The 23,467-nt window shown below is 33.2% G+C and overlaps 1 protein-coding gene across 1 annotated transcript in view; it reads right to left on the bottom strand.

Annotated features, from left to right (window-relative positions):
- Positions 1-22,550, bottom strand: part of LOC136024734 (arginine--tRNA ligase, cytoplasmic-like) — a 72,292-nt gene extending 49,742 nt beyond the window's left edge. The window contains exons 1-2 of the mRNA XM_065700166.1: positions 22,413-22,550; positions 5,827-5,973 (exon numbers count right to left, since the gene is read on the bottom strand). Of these exons, the coding sequence (XP_065556238.1) occupies positions 5,827-5,973; positions 22,413-22,445 (180 nt within the window). The 5' untranslated portion in view covers positions 22,446-22,550. The remainder of the gene's footprint in view (positions 1-5,826; positions 5,974-22,412) is intronic.
- Between the last annotated feature and the right edge of the window lie 917 nt (positions 22,551-23,467).

Raw genomic sequence — 23,467 nt, 5'->3', positions numbered from 1 at the left:
TAAAACTTAAAACGAACAGAAATTACTCCGTATATGAAAGGGGCTTTTCGTCCTCAAAACCTCGCTCTTTACGCTAAAGTTTGACTCTTTCTCTTAACTCGACTTCTTAAAAATTAAAAAAAACTTTAGCGTAAAGAGCGAGGCTTTGAGGACGAAAAGCCCCTTTCATATACGGAATAATTTCTGTTCGTTTTAAGTTTTAATGTCGCTCCTTACTTTCATTTAAAAAAACTTGTTTTTTTTTTGTTTAATTTCTGGACGTTTTTAAATTAATGCATTTTTTATCTTGGCTCTCCGCGCATAAATAATTAAAACAAATTTGCATATTAATTTTTTTGGGCTCAATGGGTTTTTCATAGTTATAATTAGAAGATTTTGAGAAAAAAGAAGCAAGAGAGGAGGGCTAGTTGCCCTCCAATTTTTTGATTACATAAAAAGGCAAATATAACTTTTAATTTTTTACTAACGTTTTCATAAGTAAAAAATATACGTAACTTACGAATTAACTTACGTAGCGAACTTCTATATTCGTATGTTTTATTGTGTATATGAGGGGGTTCACCCCTCGTCGATAGCTCGCTCTTTACACTAAAGCTTAAATTTTGTCCCAATTCCTTAAGAATGACCCCTGAATCAAAAAGGCCATAGAATAAATAGTTGAAATTACTAAAAATAATTTAGAGTAAAGAGCGAGGTATTACGAGGAGGTAAACCCCTCATATGCGTAATAATTTCTGTTCGTTTTAAGTATTAATGCTGCTCCTCACATTTAGTAGAAAAAACTTTTCATATTTATTTTTTCATTGTTTTTTTAAATAATGCTAGAAAATTCTGCGCCCCCTCCATTGAACGTCTCTTCCCCCATGAGAAGTTTCTCCATGGAAAGATCCTTCCACGTAACCCCCCCCCTCAACTCTCCCCCCAAACCAAAAAATCCCCCTGAAAACGTCTGTACACTTCCCAGTAACCATTACTATATGTAAACACAGGTCAAAGTTTGTAAGTTGCAGCCCCTACCACGGGGACTGCGGGGGAGTAAGTCGTCCCCAAAGACATAGTTATTAGGTTTTTTGACTATGATGAATAAAATGGCTATCTCAGAATTTTGATCCGGTGACTTTAGGGAAAAAATGAGCGTGGGAGGGGGCCTAGGTGCCCTCCAATTTTTTTGGTCACTTAAAAAGGGCATTAGAACTTTTAATTTCCGTTAGAATGAGCCCTTTCGCGACATTCTAGGACTACTGAGTCGATACGATCACCCCTGGGGAAAAAAACTAAAAAACAAATAAACAAACATCCGTGATTTGTCTTCTGGCAAAAAATGCGAAATTCCACGTTTTTGTCGATAAGGACTTGAAACCTCTACAACAAGGTTCTCTGATACGCTGAATCTGATGGTGTGATTTTTGTTAAGATCGTATGACTTCTAGGGAGTATTTCCCACCTATTTTCTAAAACGAGGCAAATTTTCTCAGGCTCGTAACTTTTGACTGATAAGACTAATCTTGGTGAAATTTATATATTTAATCAGCATTAAAATTCGATTCTTTTGATGTAACTATTGGCATCAAAATTCCATTTTTAGAGTTTTGGTTACTATTGATCCGGGTCACTCCTTACTACAGTTCGTTACCACGATTTGTTTGATCAAAGCTTATCTCTAATGAAACAAAGAAACGATTTGCATAGTTATTTTACGAATTTAATTTACATTTAGCTTTTAATATAACTGAAAATGAAATCTAGATCTGGTAATTTATTTTCTCAGTTACAAGAGCTGAAGTTCTTTAAAGGTTGTTTCAATTAGGGTATAGATTTTGTAGTAGATATCCTGAATAAACATTTTTCTTCTTTAAGCTCTCTTGAGAGGTGTGCATATGTTTGTTAAATATAAAAAAAAGTCATTAGTAGGACTACTAGCACGTCATCAGAAGAGACTCATAATGAGGGGGGGGGGCTATTTAGGAAAATGTTTCAAAAACCTTGCAAAAACTGCTTGTTTCAACAGGAAATTGATATCTGCATAGTACAGATACATTATTCTTCAGGCAAATATAGGAAGAGAGGGGGCAAGCTTCCCCTACTCTTTCATGGGTATGGCAAGAATATTCTCTACAAGGGATCAGCCCAGTAGCGATAGCAAATTTACTGTTTTTTCTTACAACTTTGCTCGACACACTTTAAAGGCTCTCTTTGAGGGGCTACACCTTTTCAAAACAAGGATACCTCAAGAGTAGTAGAAGTAGAAGTAGTAGTAAAAGTAGTAGGAGTAGTAGTTGTAGCGGGAACCGTAGTAGTAGTAGGATTAGTAAGAGTAGTAGCAGCAGGAGAAGGAGTAGTAGTGGTAGTAGTAGTAGGAGTAACGGTAGTATTAGCAGTAGTAATAGTAGTAGTAGTAGCAGTAGTAATGGTAGTCTAACTTCCTCTCCCTTTAAATACATGACTGGTTATCCATTCATCAGACTAACCAATTAAGTAATGCAACGCTTCCTATTATTATTCACTAGCTTTAGGCTATCTTCACTACACAAAAACAGCAGTAATAGCTTCTATAATTAGCCAGCTAAGAGAGGGAAGGGGCCTGCGGTCTTTTGTTAAAATTTAGCCTTGCACTCACATTTGAAGATTCTTTCGGAATACAAGCTTTTCAGAAGGTACCCACTTACCCTAGCTACACCCTTGACTAAAACACATCTCTTCAATTTGGTGAAATCCAAACAAACTATTTATAAGAAGCTAGGGGGGCTAAGATTGCTAAAAATACAGTCTGCACCATTATTCTTATCATGAATCTTTGCTGTTATCTTCATTCACTGTTTCGATCTAACCCAATCCAGTTCTGCGCAGCTCAAACTGATCAGAATATCGACCACTTTGGTATTTAGCATTAGTATCAAGCTCTTGGTCCATAAAAGCAGCAATAGTTTTTCAGCTTCTCAGCATCTTTATGTTAAGATTTGCACAGGTTTTAAAACTTGCAAATATATCATTTTAGATCTTTTTATTGGGACTAGTTGTATGTTTTACAGCGTACATTATTTTTCCATACATTGTTATTTATACATTGTTGTTATACATACATTGTCCATACATATTATTTTTCCATACGGCGTACATAATACTTAGTAGTAAGTTCTTTAAAGAATATGAACAATATTTTCTGTTGTTTTTGTGTTCCCTAGCATTTCATTGAGCAAATCAGAGTTACGTTAAGAGTAACATTTTTCGTGTTTGTCCGTAATGTGTCGCGTAACGTTTTTGCGTATGGCCAGCTTCTTTCACGTAGGAAATTCATTTTCAAAAACATCTCCAAGGTAACTTTGCATACGGTATGCTATTTTGCTATAATAATCCTTTGTGTCTGTTGCTCATTAATTATGCTATTTCAACTTAACATTATTCAACTTAATTTAATGATATGATAGATGATGATGTTACATTTAACTAACAATGCTATTTCAACTTCCGCTTCTATATTCTTTGAACATATTTAAAGTATCAAGACAGTGAAAATCAAAACTGACAGTTTGAATTTGTTCATTGGAAAATCGCGCAACCTATTTATTTAAAAAATAGGAACAATTGAATATTTATTTTTTAAAGAAATAGACTTACACATGTAGCTGTACATTTTTTTAGTGGCCGGCCCCCCACCCCTCCCATAAAAAAATGAATTGCAGCTTAACAATGAGCGAAAACAAGTGACCCCAAACAGTTAAAGAAGGTGAAGATTTTTCTCTGAAGGTGTAGGTATCTATGGGAATCCACACATTACTAATGCTTCAATCTTTACACACAAAAATCATTACTAAATTTAACGGAGTATCTTACTTTCTTGACGGTTATACATGGTAACACTAAATAAAATACAATATTCCAATAATAACTGCATAATATTGAAACAACCCAACGACAAATCGTAAAATATCATGGTTTCACTTAAAAATAATGCTAAGGTGGGTTCGAGGGAGGTGAGTAGTTTTTATTTCAATGTTTTTGGTACTTGGGTACAATTCACGAAAATTCACCTTCTAAAGCTCCCACACAATTGACAACACCGCACTTGAGTAAGAAATACATGGATTTGGACTTGGAAATTAGGCAAGTAAAACTACAAACTAAATTAAAAAAAAATGTAACACCTAACGATAATCTTGAGGGAACATCAGCTGAACGTGTCAAACATAAAGGACCTATTAGAGAATTCTCCCAGGGGACTAGCCACCATTGAGAGCTATTGAAAAGCTGTGGTTTGACTAAGAAAATTCATTGGAAAGAGAAGGAAATTTTACGCCCCCTGCATTGGCCAGGTTTTCAATCAAAGTGGGTAGGAGCACAGGAAACTGCCAAATTGCATTGTGCTGAATTTTGTATTTTCCCAGCAAGCATGCTACAACATTTTTAGGGACTGTCCTTTCCTGGACTTGAAAAACTAAATTATGCTCTATTTAACAAAAACCAAAAACTTTCTAAAAGATAAATGCAAAAGATAAATGATTTTTCTAAGTTTTCTAGGACTAAAAGGTGTCAGCTTTTAGTTTTCTGTTGTTTATTTGGATCTATTATCCAAGCTCTAAAAGTTAGGGCAGGACCATCCAGTCAATTCAAAACAGTTTGGCAGAACTAATTAATTAAGAAATTAAATTAATTTCTTTTAAATTAATTTCTATTAATTTTTTTTAATTACTTTCTTTTTAATTAATTAAATTAATTTCTTTTAAATCAATTTTGAATTTTTAAATCAATTTCTTTTAAATTAAACTAATTAATTAAGTAAGTTTAGAATAGATGAGATGCTGTGATCATTTAAGGTATTCTATGACCTTATAGGAATAAAAAAAGAGGCATGAATAATTCAATTCTGACAAAGAGCCAAACCAAGGGGTTCGTTGGACCTATCTCGGGGAGACCCCCCACCCTCCCATATGAGGATGAACAAAATTAGCCTTAATGGTGTTAAAAATTTGTTAGAATGGCAAAACCACTGAAAGTGCAGCAGAAGTAACCAAACCAACACAAAAATTTACTTAAATTAGATAAAAGTTGAGTTTTAATCAAATCCAAAAACCAAAAAAAGTGAAACAAAAATGGTTATAGCTGAATGAAGAATCATATATTAAAAATAAAGTTCAAAAAATATTTTTTGTTTTCCATTTTATTTTGCGTTTTAATAGCATGTGTTTATTCTAACAATTTAGAGCCACTTAGCAATTTTATTTTTTAAGATTACACACAGAGCAATATAACTAGACTAAAATCTCAACTCCTAAGATTATTCTAAGTTTCTTCTTTTTATTTTCAATCAGCTCAAATTATCAAACATCCAATGACTATTTTCCTTGCCCCCTCCCCTACTCTTAGCTATAAATTAAGATACAAAAAAAATTTCGAAACAATTTACTTAAAAATAGATCATGGGAAGACAATTTTGAAACGAGTTCACAGTTTTTCAACAAGGGTTGTGAAAAAGAAAAAAAATGGCAATTTCCTTCATACACGTAAATTTGACACTTTTGGAATAAATTATAGGAATATATGATCAGGCATATCCACAATCAATCATTAGTGAGGAACACAGATTTCAAAAAGATGTATGTGGGGAGTATGTAGGAAGTCACAAAAACCAAATGGTTTGGGCAAGGGGCACCCAAAGACCCTTCTTCTCCCATATGTACATGCATGATCGTGTAAAACATAAATGAGAATAATGATGATAATGAAATTATGATAAAAATGATGATTACAAAACCGGTATAATAGCAATGCCCTCTGCAGTATAAACCATTTCTAAACTACATATTCAACATACAATACTTCTTAACGTACTCTTTTCATGATATTTATTCTGTACTTCAACTTGTCATTCTCAACTTTTAATTTTTCCATTTCTTCTGAATCATTTGCAGGTGTTACTGTTGTAGTCTGCTTTCGAAGTTCTTCAATCCTAGACATCAGTTGTTTAATCTCATTTTCCTAGAATAAAGAGGGTTAAAGCAGTCTTGAAATTATTATATTGCTATCCCAAAAGCCTAACAGCTATTCTACATTTGCATTCGGATACTTTTCAAGAGTAGGCTACACATCCGTATAACATTATTGAATATCAACATTTGCTGTATTGCACTGAATATCAGTAAACCACATATATAGCCAGTAATTATAAAATTGATTGTCAAGCATTGTTAGATTATTAGTGGTTTAGCATCATCAGCGTAGGTAAAGGGGAGGGGGGCAGCTGCCCCCTAGATTTAACTAGATATAAACGAGAACTTTTTGTACGTTTGGATTTTTCTACTGGATGTTCTCTTGCAGATGGTTGAAAAAGCTGGAATTAAACAGAAATTCCCAAACATAGTTTCTGATATCGATATTTACGTTTCGATATTCAATATTGATTTCTAGTCCAATATATACATAAATATAATATCAAACAACTTTAAACTTTTGAATTGAATTCTTAGAACAAGAAGCTTGTATTTAAATGTAATATTATTTATGTTAAATCACTTTTATGGTGTTTATGATTTCTGGAAATTAGAAGTAGGATAGTGGGTTTATTAAATTATAGTATTGTGAGTATTATATAGTATAATAAGAGTATAGTAATACGAGGAGATTAATGTTGAAGCTAACTGATTATTCATGCTTTTTGGAGATTATTGATGAATAATGATTTCAAAATGTAAGATAGAACTTGCTAGCAACAGAACTGACTGCCCCCTCCCCCTTAGACAAGATAATGTCTATGCCCATGTTGTATATCATATTATATTTCTTGGTTTTCTAAAGTTGTTTCTCAGAAATTTGGTGAGACATTTTCAAACGAAAAAGGCAGTGTGAGCATAGAAGCAAGTTAAACTGATAAATATTATGCTGACATGGAACATGAATTTCTGAGAATTAAACTTGACCTGTTAGAATACCTACAGAAATATTTTAAAACCCACCAATGAATTAAAATACAACTGTTAAGTTTGGTATGTTCCATTCAATAGAATTTGGTTAGATTTTATGCCTATTATATGTTTCTATTTCTTTTGACTCTAGCACAAAGTTTATCTTGTCTGGCGACACTCAAATTTTTTAAATAAAAACATGTACTTCTTGGATAAAACCTCACACAGTCAATAATTGAAATAATCAATTGTTTAAATCATTTGTTTTTCCTCAGAAGCTTCCTCGGAAGAAGTATAACGCATACATAACAAGGTTAAAATTAATTTTTGATGTGTCTATGCAAAATATTTCTTGTAAAAACCTTAAAAAACACGTTTATTGGGTAAAATCTCACAGTCAAAATAGAATAAATTATTTATTTTTGTCTTTCTTATGAAAAAAGATAAATGAATACAAGTATTAAAGCATAAAAATAGTTTTTGCTATATTTAATGTTAAAATACTATGTATCTGTTTATCAATACCAAGTGTGGTAAGCTTTACAGAGCTATTATAACATGTAAAGACAATGATGAAAGGCACTTTATGGCAACACACAAGTCACAAGAATGGTCAATGTGGCAAAGTTCACTCTAAAAGAATATAGTACATACTATGGTCTGAGTGTGTAGGTACTGAGTTAAGAACATTCTCATCAATGAAGAATGTATTCGTTGTGTCAGCTCTGTCAAAATCAGAGCTGAAGACAAGGCAACTGTAGTCTGCATTTCCTGGCAGTATGGCATATATCTGAGGTGAAGGCATTTAAGGATTATGGTCCTTTGTTACATTTTCTTGATTTTTTGCTCTTTCTTTTTCATTAAGAGGACACCATATTGATGAGCAATACTCAAGCATTTGACATAGGACCATGAAGGATTATGGTCCTTTGTTACATTTTCTTGATTTTTTGCTCTATCTTTTTCATTAAGAGGACACCATATTGATGAGCAATACTCAAGCATTTGACATAGGACCATAAAGGATTATGGTCCTTTGTTACATTTTCTTGATTTTTTGCTCTTTCTTTTTCATTAAGAGGACACCATATTGATGAGCAATACTCAAGCATTTGACATAGGACCATAAAGGATTATGGTCCTTTGTTACATTTTCTTGATTTTTTGCTCTATCTTTTTCATTAAGAGGACACCATATTGATGAGCAATACTCAAGCATTTGACATAGGACCATAAAGGATTATGGTCCTTTGTTACATTTTCTTGATTTTTTGCTCTTTCTTTTTCATTAAGAGGACACCATATTGATGAGCAATACTCAAGCATTTGACATAGGACCATAAAGGATTATGGTCCTTTGTTACATTTTCTTGATTTTTTGCTCTTTCTTTTTCATTAAGAGGACACCATATTGATGAGCAATACTCAAGCATTTGACATAGGACCATAAAGGATTATGGTCCTTTGTTACATTTTCTTGATTTTTTGCTCTATCTTTTTCATTAAGAGGACACCATATTGATGAGCAATACTCAAGCATTTGACATAGACCATAAAGGACCATAAAGGATTATGGTCCTTTGTTACATTTTCTTGATTTTTTGCTGTTTCTTTTTCATTAAGAGGACACCATATTGATGAGCAATACTCAAGCATTTGACATAGGACCATAAAGGACCATAAAGGATTATGGTCCTTTGTTACATTTTCTTGATTTTTTGCTCTATCTTTTTCATTAAGAGGACACCATATTGATGAGCAATACTCAAGCATTTGACATAAGACCATAAAGGACCATAAAGGATTATGGTCCTTTGTTACATTTTCTTGATTTTTTGCTCTTTCTTTTTCATTAAGAGGACACCATATTGATGAGCAATACTCAAGCATTTGACATAGGACCATAAAGGACCATAAAGGATTATGGTCCTTTGTTACATTTTCTTGATTTTTTGCTCTATCTTTTTCATTAAGAGGACACCATATTGATGAGCAATACTCAAGCATTTGACATAGGACCATAAAGGACCATAAAGGATTATGGTCCTTTGTTACATTTTCTTGATTTTTTGCTCTATCTTTTTCATTAAGAGGACACCATATTGATGAGCAATACTCAAGCATTTGACATAGGACCATAAAGGACCATAAAGGATTATGGTCCTGTGTTACATTTTCTTGATTTTTTGCTCTTTCTTTTTCATTAAGAGGACACCATATTGATGAGCAATACTCAAGCATTTGACATAGGACCATAAAGGACCATAAAGGATTATGGTCCTTTGTTACATTTTCTTGATTTTTTGCTCTATCTTTTTCATTAAGAGGACACCATATTGATGAGCAATACTCAAGCATTTGACATGACCATAAAGGACCATAAAGGATTATGGTCCTTTGTTACATTTTCTTGATTTTTTGCTCTTTCTTTTTCATTAAGAGGACACCATATTGATGAGCAATACTCAAGCATTTGACATAGGACCATAGGACCATAAAGGATTATGGTCCTTTGTTACATTTTCTTGATTTTTTGCTCTTTCTTTTTCATTAAGAGGACACCATATTGATGAGCAATACTCAAGCATTTGACATAGGACCATAAAGGACCATAAAGGATTATGGTCCTTTGTTACATTTTCTTGATTTTTTGCTCTTTCTTTTTCATTAAGAGGACACCATATTGATGAGCAATACTCAAGCATTTGACATAGGACCATAAAGGATTATGGTCCTTTGTTACATTTTCTTGATTTTTTGCTCTATCTTTTTCATTAAGAGGACACCATATTGATGAGCAATACTCAAGCATTTGACATAGGACCATAAAGGATTATGGTCCTTTGTTACATTTTCTTGATTTTTTGCTCTTTCTTTTTCATTAAGAGGACACCATATTGATGAGCAATACTCAAGCATTTGACATAGGACCATAAAGGATTATGGTCCTTTGTTACATTTTCTTGATTTTTTGCTCTTTCTTTTTCATTAAGAGGACACCATATTGATGAGCAATACTCAAGCATTTGACATAGGACCATAAAGGATTATGGTCCTTTGTTACATTTTCTTGATTTTTTGCTCTATCTTTTTCATTAAGAGGACACCATATTGATGAGCAATACTCAAGCATTTGACATAGGACCATAAAGGATTATGGTCCTTTGTTACATTTTCTTGATTTTTTGCTCTTTCTTTTTCATTAAGAGGACACCATATTGATGAGCAATACTCAAGCATTTGACATAGGACCATAAAGGACCATAAAGGATTATGGTCCTTTGTTACATTTTCTTGATTTTTTGCTCTATCTTTTTCATTAAGAGGACACCATATTGATGAGCAATACTCAAGCATTTGACATAGGACCATAAAGGACCATAAAGGATTATGGTCCTTTGTTACATTTTCTTGATTTTTTGCTCTTTCTTTTTCATTAAGAGGACACCATATTGATGAGCAATACTCAAGCATTTGACATAGGACCATAAAGGACCATAAAGGATTATGGTCCTTTGTTACATTTTCTTGATTTTTTGCTCTTTCTTTTTCATTAAGAGGACACCATATTGATGAGCAATACTCAAGCATTTTGACATAGGACCATAAAGGATTATGGTCCTTTGTTACATTTTCTTGATTTTTTGCTCTTTCTTTTTCATTAAGAGGACACCATATTGATGAGCAATACTCAAGCATTGACATGACCATAAAGGACCATAAAGGATTATGGTCCTTTGTTACATTTTCTTGATTTTTTGCTCTATCTTTTTCATTAAGAGGACACCATATTGATGAGCAATACTCAAGCATTTGACATAGGACCATAAAGGACCATAAAGGATTATGGTCCTTTGTTACATTTTCTTGATTTTTTGCTCTTTCTTTTTCATTAAGAGGACACCATATTGATGAGCAATACTCAAGCATTTGACATAGGACCATAAAGGACCATAAAGGATTATGGTCCTTTGTTACATTTTCTTGATTTTTTGCTCTTTCTTTTTCATTAAGAGGACACCATATTGATGAGCAATACTCAAGCATTTGACATAGGACCATAAAGGACCATAAAGGATTATGGTCCTTTGTTACATTTTCTTGATTTTTTGCTCTATCTTTTTCATTAAGAGGACACCATATTGATGAGCAATACTCAAGCATTTGACATAGGACCATAAAGGATTATGGTCCTTTGTTACATTTTCTTGATTTTTTGCTCTTTCTTTTTCATTAAGAGGACACCATATTGATGAGCAATACTCAAGCATTTGACATAGGACCATAAAGGACCATAAAGGATTATGGTCCTTTGTTACATTTTCTTGATTTTTTGCTCTTTCTTTTTCATTAAGAGGACACCATATTGATGAGCAATACTCAAGCATTTGACATAGGACCATAAAGGACCATAAAGGATTATGGTCCTTTGTTACATTTTCTTGATTTTTTGCTCTTTCTTTTTCATTAAGAGGACACCATATTGATGAGCAATACTCAAGCATTTGACATAGGACCATAAAGGATTATGGTCCTTTGTTACATTTTCTTGATTTTTTGCTCTATCTTTTTCATTAAGAGGACACCATATTGATGAGCAATACTCAAGCATTTGACATAGACCATAAAGGACCATAAAGGATTATGGTCCTTTGTTACATTTTCTTGATTTTTTGCTCTTTCTTTTTCATTAAGAGGACACCATATTGATGAGCAATACTCAAGCATTTGACATAGGACCATAAAGGATTATGGTCCTTTGTTACATTTTCTTGATTTTTGCTCTTTCTTTTTCATTAAGAGGACACCATATTGATGAGCAATACTCAAGCATTTGACATAGGACCATAAAGGATTATGGTCCTTTGTTACATTTTCTTGATTTTTTGCTCTTTCTTTTTCATTAAGAGGACACCATATTGATGAGCAATACTCAAGCATTTGACATGACATAAAGGACCATAAAGGATTATGGTCCTTTGTTACATTTTCTTGATTTTTTGCTCTTTCTTTTTCATTAAGAGGACACCATATTGATGAGCAATACTCAAGCATTTGACATAGGACCATAAAGGACCATAAAGGATTATGGTCCTTTGTTACATTTTCTTGATTTTTTGCTCTTTCTTTTTCATTAAGAGGACACCATATTGATGAGCAATACTCAAGCATTTGACATAGGACCATAAAGGACCATAAAGGATTATGGTCCTTTGTTACATTTTCTTGATTTTTTGCTCTTTCTTTTTCATTAAGAGGACACCATATTGATGAGCAATACTCAAGCATTTGACATAGGACCATAAAGGATTATGGTCCTTTGTTACATTTTCTTGATTTTTTGCTCTATCTTTTTCATTAAGAGGACACCATATTGATGAGCAATACTCAAGCATTTGACATAGGACCATAAAGACCATAAAGGATTATGGTCCTTTGTTACATTTTCTTGATTTTTTGCTCTTTCTTTTTCATTAAGAGGACACCATATTGATGAGCAATACTCAAGCATTTGACATAGGACCATAAAGGACCATAAAGGATTATGGTCCTTTGTTACATTTTCTTGATTTTTTGCTCTTTCTTTTTCATTAAGAGGACACCATATTGATGAGCAATACTCAAGCATTTGACATAGGACCATAAAGGACCATAAAGGATTATGGTCCTTTGTTACATTTTCTTGATTTTTTGCTCTTTCTTTTTCATTAAGAGGACACCATATTGATGAGCAATACTCAAGCATTTGACATAGGACCATAAAGGATTATGGTCCTTTGTTACATTTTCTTGATTTTTTGCTCTATCTTTTTCATTAAGAGGACACCATATTGATGAGCAATACTCAAGCATTTGACATAGGACCATAAAGGACCATAAAGGATTATGGTCCTTTGTTACATTTTCTTGATTTTTTGCTCTTTCTTTTTCATTAAGAGGACACCATATTGATGAGCAATACTCAAGCATTTGACATAGGACCATAAAGGACCATAAAGGATTATGGTCCTTTGTTACATTTTCTTGATTTTTTGCTCTTTCTTTTTCATTAAGAGGACACCATATTGATGAGCAATACTCAAGCATTTGACATAGGACCATAAAGGACCATAAAGGATTATGGTCCTTTGTTACATTTTCTTGATTTTTTGCTCTTTCTTTTTCATTAAGAGGACACCATATTGATGAGCAATACTCAAGCATTTGACATAGGACCATAAAGGACCATAAAGGATTATGGTCCTTTGTTACATTTTCTTGATTTTTTGCTCTTTCTTTTTCATTAAGAGGACACCATATTGATGAGCAATACTCAAGCATTTGACATAGGACCATAAAGGATTATGGTCCTTTGTTACATTTTCTTGATTTTTTGCTCTTTCTTTTTCATTAAGAGGACACCATATTGATGAGCAATACTCAAGCATTTGACATAGGACCATAAAGGATTATGGTCTTTGTTACATTTTCTTGATTTTTTGCTCTATCTTTTTCATTAAGAGGACACCATATTGATGAGCAATACTCAAGCATTAGGACCATAAAGGATTATGGTCCTTTGTTACATTTTCTTGATTTTTTGCTCTATCTTTTTCATTAAGAGGACACCATATTGATGAGCAATACTCAAGCATTTGACATAGGACCATAAAGGACCATAAAGGATTATGGTCCTTTGTTACATTTTCTTGATTTTTTGCTCTTTCTTTTTCATTAAGAGGACACCATATTGATGAGCAATACTCAAGCATTTGACATAGGACCATAAAGGACCATAAAGGATTATGGTCCTTTGTTATATTTTCTTGATTTTTTGCTCTTTCTTTTTCATTAAGAGAACACCATATTGATGAGCAATACTCAAGCATTTGACATAGGACCATAAAGGACCATAAAGGATTATGGTCCTTTGTTACATTTTCTTGATTTTTTGCTCTTTCTTTTTCATTAAGAGGACACCATATTGATGAGCAATACTCAAGCATTTGACATAGGACCATAAAGGACCATAAAGGATTATGGTCCTTTGTTACATTTTCTTGATTTTTTGCTCTATCTTTTTCATTAAGAGGACACCATATTGATGAGCAATACTCAAGCATTTGACATAGGACCATAAAGGATTATGGTCCTTTGTTACATTTTCTTGATTTTTTGCTCTTTCTTTTTCATTAAGAGGACACCATATTGATGAGCAATACTCAAGCATTTGACATAGGACCATAAAGGATTATGGTCCTTTGTTACATTTTCTTGATTTTTTGCTCTTTCTTTTTCATTAAGAGGACACCATATTGATGAGCAATACTCAAGCATTTGACATAGGACCATAAAGGATTATTGTCCTTTGTTACATTTTCTTGATTTTTTGCTCTTTCTTTTTCATTAAGAGGACACCATATTGATGAGCAATACTCAAGCATTTGACATAGGACCATAAAGGATTATGGTCCTTTGTTACATTTTCTTGATTTTTTGCTCTATCTTTTTCATTAAGAGGACACCATATTGATGAGCAATACTCAAGCATTTGACATAGGACCATAAAGGACCATAAAGGATTATGGTCCTTTGTTACATTTTCTTGATTTTTTGCTCTATCTTTTTCATTAAGAGGACACCATATTGATGAGCAATACTCAAGCATTTGACATACAGTAGGCAGATAAACTGACATCAACGAACAAAGGTTAAACTTAGAGCATGTGTATTTAGATGTAATTTGCCTGATGGGCAACACTTGAAACTTATTTATCAAACTTGAGTCATAGCAAACCCCCCAAGGTCTTGGTATTCTATGCTTGAGATTGATTTACCATTAACGAAGAAAACGTAATGTTAAGGGATTCTGTGCTATATTAAGAAACAAATAGTTTAGATTTGATAAATGAAAAGTGCTTCCATTTCTTCTGAGCTCATTACAAGTTTTTTTATCGTTTTTTTTTAAACACATTTAACTTTTTCAAAAGCCTTGCACAGTCAATGATGGAATAAATGACTTATTTTTGCTCAGAAGATCTATTAGTGAAAGGTTTAAGCTTTCCCTAGAGGTACGAAAAACTTTTGTCAAGCTTTGAGACAAAAGCTTTAATATGGAAAAATCATTAAATATAATTTGTATGTGTCTGAGGAACATACCTTCAATTTGGCAAATGAAATTGTCTCTAGAAGTTTTTGAGTTTGAGGTCAAGTTTTGGCTGATTGTCCAATGAGGTGCAATTACCAGGTTTAGCAATTATCCAATTCTGGCAAGTTTCCTCTTTTTTTCAGGAAGTAAATGAGCATCTATACTTGTTATTTATCCTCATTCCAATGATTTTAGATTTTGATAGGTTTATTCCTTACTCAATAGTCTTATATTTACTATTAGTCTTATTACTTAATAGGTTTATTCCTTCCATAGACAAAAAAGATCACGAAGTTTATACTGAACAGCACAAAACATTTTAATGCATTTTTTATGCTCTTTTCCAACAAAAAATTGTTTCTGGGGCAAAGCCTTTTTGAGCCCTTTAAAGAGGCTTAAAACAGCCCATAGTAACCAAAAGTTAAAAAATCCATTTCTGAAAAAACTGTGCATTGAGAAAAACTTGCCATTTGTAGCTGATTAAGGAATGGTAATTACTACTTTGATGAATATTAACAATAAAATGTCATTTTGAAAACAAATTTGAGGAATTTTTAAAGATCCCAAAACAACTTAAAACAGCATCACTGCAAAACAAAAATACACCATTGTCAAGAATTCTAAACAGAAAACTTATGGTCAACACATTGAAAAACAAGGAAAATCATATTTTACATGGGTTGTATTGATCTCTTTTTTCTTTGCTGCTAACTGGGCACTAAAATATTGTATGGTTGTTTGAGAGCTCATTTAAAAGCTAATTTTTATATCTAATTAGTTTTCAACTAATTTTGTAACTTGATACTAATGCATAATTGGGGCTCTTGAGAAGAAACATGCTAAGAACATATATTACTTCATAATACGCAGAAAGATTGTACTTAACAAATTTTGAAGTCACTTCCACAATATTTTACCCCCACCTGCAATTTACAAATATATGGCTCAAGTTCTATTTAGCCCTAGACAGCTGGCAAAAAAGTAGATCTTTGGCAATCTGTCATCCTTCATCTGTAGAGGATGTCCTAGCCATATCAACCTTTCTCTCATTGTAGCTCTAAAAAGCAGGATTGTACAGCCTACTGTTTGAAATACAGTCAGTCAGTTGGATACCCAAGATAATCTGTGGGCAATTTCTGTGGAAAAATCTTCCTCTGTTTTTTGGAGCACCCATGCTTCAGAACCATGTTAGACCATTGTTATCACAGTAGTATCTAATATTCTAATCTTGGCTTACAGATCTCCTATTCTACCAAACTTTTTTTTAACAGTGAAACAACACCCTGGGCCTTGGCTATTCTACTTTTAACATCTTCCCTGCGTGCACATCTTTACTAATAATCTTACCAAGGTAAGTGAAGTGGTCCACTTGATCAATCTTTTGTTGCCAAATGTCACCTTTTCATCTTCACTTAATCATGGCCCTAGCAACTTAGTCTTCTTAACATTAATTTTCAAACCTATTCTAGCATTATGAACTAGCAGAACCTCTTAAGATTCCTTCATAGTGCTGACACTTTCATCTAGGAAGCTAAAATCATCAGCATAATCTAATTCTGGGAAAGTAATGTTAGTAGTAGACATTATAGTAGAAGTAGAATCAATAGTAGTGCCCTTAACTTTGGTAGCATCAATAGTATTAGTAAAAACAGAAGTTGAAGAAGATGTTGCTTTTCTATCACAAATTCAAGTTTATTTCTTTGGTCTATTTTTTCTGAAGGATCTATAACTTCTTAAGCATCACAATATATATATATATATATATATATATATATATATATATATATATATATATATATATATATATATGTCTTCTGTATTTGATTTTATGCCTATCCTGTGCTCCTTAATTCAAAGACCATAAAAATGGGGATAGAACACAACCCTGATTAACTCCTGGACTTAATACAAACCAGCTACTAACCTCATTTCTACCTGAGCAACAGCAGTGTTATCCTTGTATATAGTACTAATCACTTTAATACCTTTCTCTTGTAGACCATACAACAATAAGACCATTGCTAAGGCTATTCAACCAGCTGAATTAAAATCATGCTCACAATCTGAGGACAATAAACTGAGGACAAGGGGTGTTTGATGACTCAGGCACTTCTCAATTATTAACCTAAGAGTGAAAATTTGGTTGAAACACCTTCTACCCTTGCTAAAACCAGCCTAATATTTTACTATTATGCTGTCAAGTTGCATCTTCCAGATCTAGGGCTATTTTATCCATAGCCTCCACTTCACACTTCTGTGGGTTCATATTCAATTCAATCATATATTTAAACAAGAATAATTAAACAATCAACAAATAGAAACAACAAACAGACTGGATTTATCAAAAAAGAGAGAAAAAACAGGGGTGACAAAGAGAAAGAAAAGAAAAAAAGGAAAGAAGAGAAAAAGACCAAAAAGAGGAAGACCCAACAATATTCAAATCTAAACAGTATTTCTGTAATGACCCTTCACTGCTCACTTGAAGGTAATAAGGTTGTTTGAGTTCCGGATTTCCAAGGGTATGAGACTCCAAATAGCTGGTGCAAAAAATCTAATTAAAAAAGAAGCTCTATTTGTTGACAGTGTCTCATGGACCATGTCACATGAATTTCACATTTTGTAAGTTTGCAAATCTTGATTTAAAGTGAATAGATTTTCAAATGATGATGGAAGGAGGTTGCTAAAATATTTAAAACAAAAAGTTGCAATCTGAAAATCCCTAGTCTTTGACACATCAAATATTTTAGTAAGTTTAAAATGGAGGTTAATGTTATCTGAATGCTGAAGAGGTGACATAATTTCAATGACCTTATTTTGGATGATCTGGATTCTCTTATAACATGAGATGAAGTTGCTTGCCCATATATAGCATCCATAAGACAAATGGGGATGAAAAATAGAATGATAAATCATTTTCAGCATTTTTTTTTTTTTAGGGAAATGGAATTTAAGATGGCGGATAACTCCAAAGGACCTTGAAAGTTTGTTACCAATCAATTTAGCATATTCTTTCCACAAAATATTCTCATCAATAATAAATCCCAGATATCTACTGGTTCTTACTCTATTTATGATATTATTTTTTATATTTATATTTATATATATTATTTTTTTTATATTAAGGAGAGGCACTCCTTGTGGCCTCTTATTTTCACATGATATATCACTCAGGTAGCCCCTTCTACACTTTATTAAACATAAAGCATTTTCACTAATATTCTTAGCCGCGTTCCCAACTTTCTTCCTTAAGACACTATCAGCAACTTCACAAAACTATTTTCCTAAAATTATTCTATCCATTTTCTACATTGTCAAATCTGAAACTCTTTAATTTTTTTTTCATCTATTCCTCAAAAGTTTCTCTCAAATTTCATCATGGAGTCTGCCAGCATCATAGCTTCCCAGAAGGTAGTTATGCTGAAATCAAACACAACTTAGAAACAATAGGGAGATTTTTTCAATGCAGTGGAATTTCACTGTCTTGGAAAAATTTTCCTGTTGTTAGTAAGTTGTGTTTGTTTGATATAGAGGGGCAGTGTTGTCTTCATTGCTATTTGTACTTGTGCATCCAAACTATCCACTTTAAATTAACCCTAGAAACTAGATGGTGATCTTTATTTTTAACATCAATAACAGCACTCCTTTATACCCTATTTTCTTGCATTGATCCTACCAATCTTTGGTTTGCAATAACACAATCAATAAGGTTCACTGTCTTACCATTACATGAATACCATTTCAACTTATGGGCCATTCTATTACCAAATACTTTATTGGTTATAACTAGACTGAAATACCTACAAAATTGCAAAGTATGTAGCCATTACCATTTTCTTTTCCTACACCAAATTCAACTTGGCTAGGATGTCATATATCCCTATTTCTACCAACCTGGGCATTAAAATCTTCTAATATAAACACCAAATGGTATAGAAATCACAAGACTGTTTCTAATTTTGGACTTATTGGCCCTCTAGTGCTGGTTGGTAACATTAAGGATCTGAGGACCAACACTCCAAAGAAGGTCTGTGCTGGTGATACTCTCATTTTTTTATTCCAGATCAGTGATTCAGTGAATATTGTTTTATGTTGTGTTTCCTTCTCATTTCCTTGTGAATTAGATTTTTTTTTTGCTCCACATTTATTTAATATCATTGCAAGTCACAAATAAACTTACTTATTTACTGAAGCAAAATTCACCTGAGTCACTACTATCTCTTTCAGTAGGTTCTACAGGGGCATATACTATTATGACTGATGCCCTGCATTTTTTAGTCATAAAATGAGTGATTAGCATTCTATTCTTAATACCTTCCTAACCTAAACAAGACTAGGCCCCTCTTGGTAATATCCTACACAGACAATCTCAATCATATTACCTCAGACTCATTATATATTCTTGCTTAGAAATATGATGCTACTATAGGGAAGCAACCCATAGTAGATAAATCAATTAGGAAGAGGTTTTTCAGCCTGAAAATGCCCACAAAAAAGAACAAGCCCTGCAGAATTATCCAATTACCAGAATCCTATGCTAATACTGTGTTGGTTACTAGGCTATAATTTTCTCAAGGGGCAGCACTAACCAAGTGTGAATAGAGTTGACCAAAAGGTCTTCAGTCTTGTTGGTACACTGACAGGGTTCAGGCAGCCCTTTGCACAGGCTGTTGTTCATAGAACTGGATCTTACACTCTGTTGCAACTGGCCTCCTACACATAATCCTCCTATTATGGTGTCCTGAGTCACCATACAATTTAACCCAGTGCTGGGAGAAGTTTTGTAACTCATGGGATATGTCTACATGCTGATGGGTTCTGCAGAGTGTACATTCAAAGGGCATTCTTCCTCCTCTCCCTGTATCATAACCCTAACCAAGAGTGCTGCAGCTTCTATTATGGACCCCAAGGGACTAGGTTCTCCCTCTGGTCTGTACCTCATATGGAGGTACCCTAAACATATGTAAGGTAATTCTATATTTACCCCAGGGAATGCACTAAGTGGCATGAGGGGACCTCTAGAGAGCAGTAGAATTGATCACATATGCATCTACACATTATGAAGTAAGAACTGTCTTCTTAACAGGCTTCCTTCCCAAGAGAATTGTGCATTAAAACCTTAAACTAATCTAAAAACTATAATAAGTTAAATCTTGAGACCCATTAAGGGCTTAAAATGGAATTTGCCCAAGAAGTAATCATTAAAGCATAACCTAACAATTACCTTAATTACTTTAATTTGCACTTCAGAGCAATAAGGTTCAATGGCATTAATTGATGCATTCACTTTCTTCCTAGCTAAATAATAGAATATAGAGTATAAATGTACCTATTAATCTTGACCTTCAATAAAATTTTGATAAATTTCTAGATAAGCTACTTTTTGCTATTTTGGAAGGAGGTTAGGTTAGGAAAATAAACTTTCAGCAATGGAAATATAGACTAAAGTATGTTCCAAGAAGGCATTTAGAAGTACCTACCTAGGTATTTGCCAAGAGAACTAACTGGAGAGAAGGAAACATGTTAAAAAAACAATTTTTACTCTTATTATTTTAAAAAACATAGTAACCAGTAAATTTACAGCTGGCTATATAATTTAACTAGAATGAAAGTGAAAATGTCATTTGATGCCTTTTTTATGCTTTTCATAATTCAATAATAGCTTCTGCAAATTGGATCTTCAGTCCTTAAAGAAGCCCCAAAGGTATTTTATATTAATTATGAAAGAGCATAAAAAAAGTATCAAATGATGTTTTCACTTTTATCCTAGCTAAATTATACAGCCCACTACAAATTTAACATGAACTCTACCCCCCCCCCACACAATGTGCATATATATACCCTGAATTGGGAGATACCCTGTATTGCTGACAGCAAAGCTTCAAATTGCAAAATTAAGTGCTATTGTTAGTTGACAGCATTTGAAAAATGCAAATTCAAATTGAAACAATAGGAAAACTATTTATATTTGAGTGGCCTTTTAAATGAGGTTTGAATTGTTATAAATAAGTATTTTTAGAATATATTTCAGTAAATGTTTAGTTTTGTTCCAGGAGCTGTAAACTATGCTGCAAAACAACATAGTTTCCAGCTTAAGACACTTAGAGATGCTAATTCTAGAAGCATATCCATTTCTGGTTGACCCTCCTCCTATACAAGCCTATTTGCAAATTAGGGGGGGGGGGGGTAAAGCAGCCTATACCAAGACTGCATGCAAAATATGTTGGTAAAATTCTAGTTAATTGACTTCTTGCTATCTCAGAAAGGGTTTAGGTTAGGAAAATGAAACTTTCAGGGATGAATCTGCAGACTAAAGTATGTCCCAGGAAGGTATTTTGAAGCAACTATCTCCACTCCTTCTCCCTCTAGAGGGCCCTGACCTTTGATGACCTATAAAATATGTGTGTTATAAAAGTAAAACTTTGCAAAATAGATCTTCTGGTTAATTGAAATACAACAAAATTGTTTTCAGGTTCATAACTTAGCTCAATTCCATTTTATAAGGTTTTAAAGATATGCAAGTACATTTCCTAAATTTTGAAAAAAAAAACATTGATATGGCTCCAAATTCTACTCAAATAACAGGAATTGCATTTTCAGAACTAAAGGCAGAGAAAAGGCAACTAGTAACTGAAAATTAAGGTAAAATGTTGTTTTGTCAAAAATTCAATAGTTAGAGACCTGTCATGTAGGCAAACTTCAGGGCCCTCTAGAGGGAGAAGGAGTGGAGGTGGGTACTTTAAAATACCTTCCTGGGAGATACTTCAACCTGTAGACTCATCCCTGAAAGTTTCATTTTCCTAACCTAAACCCTTTCCAAGATAGCAAGAAGTCAATTAACTAGAATTTTACCAAATATATTAATTATCATTATTCTACAAATTGTAAAGCAAAAATTGTTTTCTGAACATTTTCCTTCATATCCTGGTAGCTACCAAGGTAAATCAGCCACTGATACAGCTTAAAATGTTAATCAAATAGGTCTAATAGGAATTATATTTCCAAAATTTAAATCAGAGAAAAAAAAATCGAAAATACGGCATTATATTGTTTTATCAAAAGTCAAAGTCAAAACCTGTCAAGTAGGCAAATTTCTACAGCCTAAAAATCAGAAGAGGATTAACACAGTAGCCTAGCTTGGCAATAGCCTACCTTCCCAGAGTAAGCCTATGCTTTTGGCCCTACATTCACTGTTAAAGTTTCATTTTCCTAACCCAATCCCTTTCCAAGATAGCAGTAACTTGTCCGTAATTTTACCAAAGTTTCTAAGGTAGCCTTTGAGCTAGTTTATACTCTAGCCTTAAATGTAGGCTAAGTTCTACTTCAATAATCACGGAAAATAAAATTAGCCTATTAATAACGGGGCATAAAATGATACTGTTAAATCATACCGCAGACTCCGCTCTTCTCTGAAGATCTTCCATCAGAAATTGAACAAACTGTCAAGAGGAAAGTTTTATCTAGTTCTTCCAGAAGAGTGAGTTAAAAAATAAATCTGTATTATGAGGACATTGGCGGTACAGCTACGATCCTGATAAGCCGATCTTAGGTAAGCTTTAAATTAAATAATTAGATAATGAATAAGTACTTATGACTATCTAGTGATTAGCTAATAAACATTTTTAATTGCATGTTGTTCTGAGAGATATAAAGAAAAATAATGAACTGGCTGAGTTAATCATAGTTCACAAAATCCAAAAGAAGGGTATTCAAATTTAGAGGGCTTTTAATTTTTCCAGCTTTATTTAACTCCTTTCTACGATTTTGCTCATATTTTATCACTAATTTTAACAGGAATCATACAGTTTTATTATTTTATAACTATACTAACTTTCAGCATCTTTTTTTCGTTGTATGTTTCCGATAATTATAATTTCGCGTCGCTGCCCCACAATTAACGCTACTTAAGGTAAAAATATCATGAAGTTTAGTTCTACGCATGAAAAGTTACGAGCCTGAGAAAATTTGCGTTATTTTCGAGAAAAAGGAAAACACCTTCTAAAAGTCAAAGAATCTTAATGAAAATCACACCATTAGATTCAGTGTATCAAAAGACCTACTGTATAGGTTTCAAGCCCTGTCTGCAGAGAGGTGGAATTTTGTTGTTTTTTTTGTTGTCAGAAGAAATATTACGAATGCGTATTTCTCTAATGAGAGGGCTCATATGATCGGAAATTAAGAGTTCTAGCGCCCTTTTTAAATGACAAAAAATATAGGGCAACTAGGCCCTCTTTTAGGCTCTTTTTTCCAAAATTACCGGATAAAAATTTTGAAATAGCCATTCCGTTCAACATAGTCGAAAAATCTAACGAGTTTGTCTTTGAGGACGACTTAATCTCCCATGGTCCCTGGGGGAAGGGCTGCAAGTTATAAAGTTTTCCAATTGCTTACGTATAACATTGGTGATTGGGAAGTATACAGACAATTCAGGGGGATTTTTTTCTGG

The sequence above is a fragment of the Artemia franciscana genome, chromosome 3 (genome assembly GCF_032884065.1).
Source record: "Artemia franciscana chromosome 3, ASM3288406v1, whole genome shotgun sequence".
NCBI classification, from domain to species: Eukaryota; Metazoa; Arthropoda; class Branchiopoda; order Anostraca; family Artemiidae; genus Artemia; species Artemia franciscana.
This window is presented reverse-complemented; position numbering and strand designations above follow the sequence as displayed.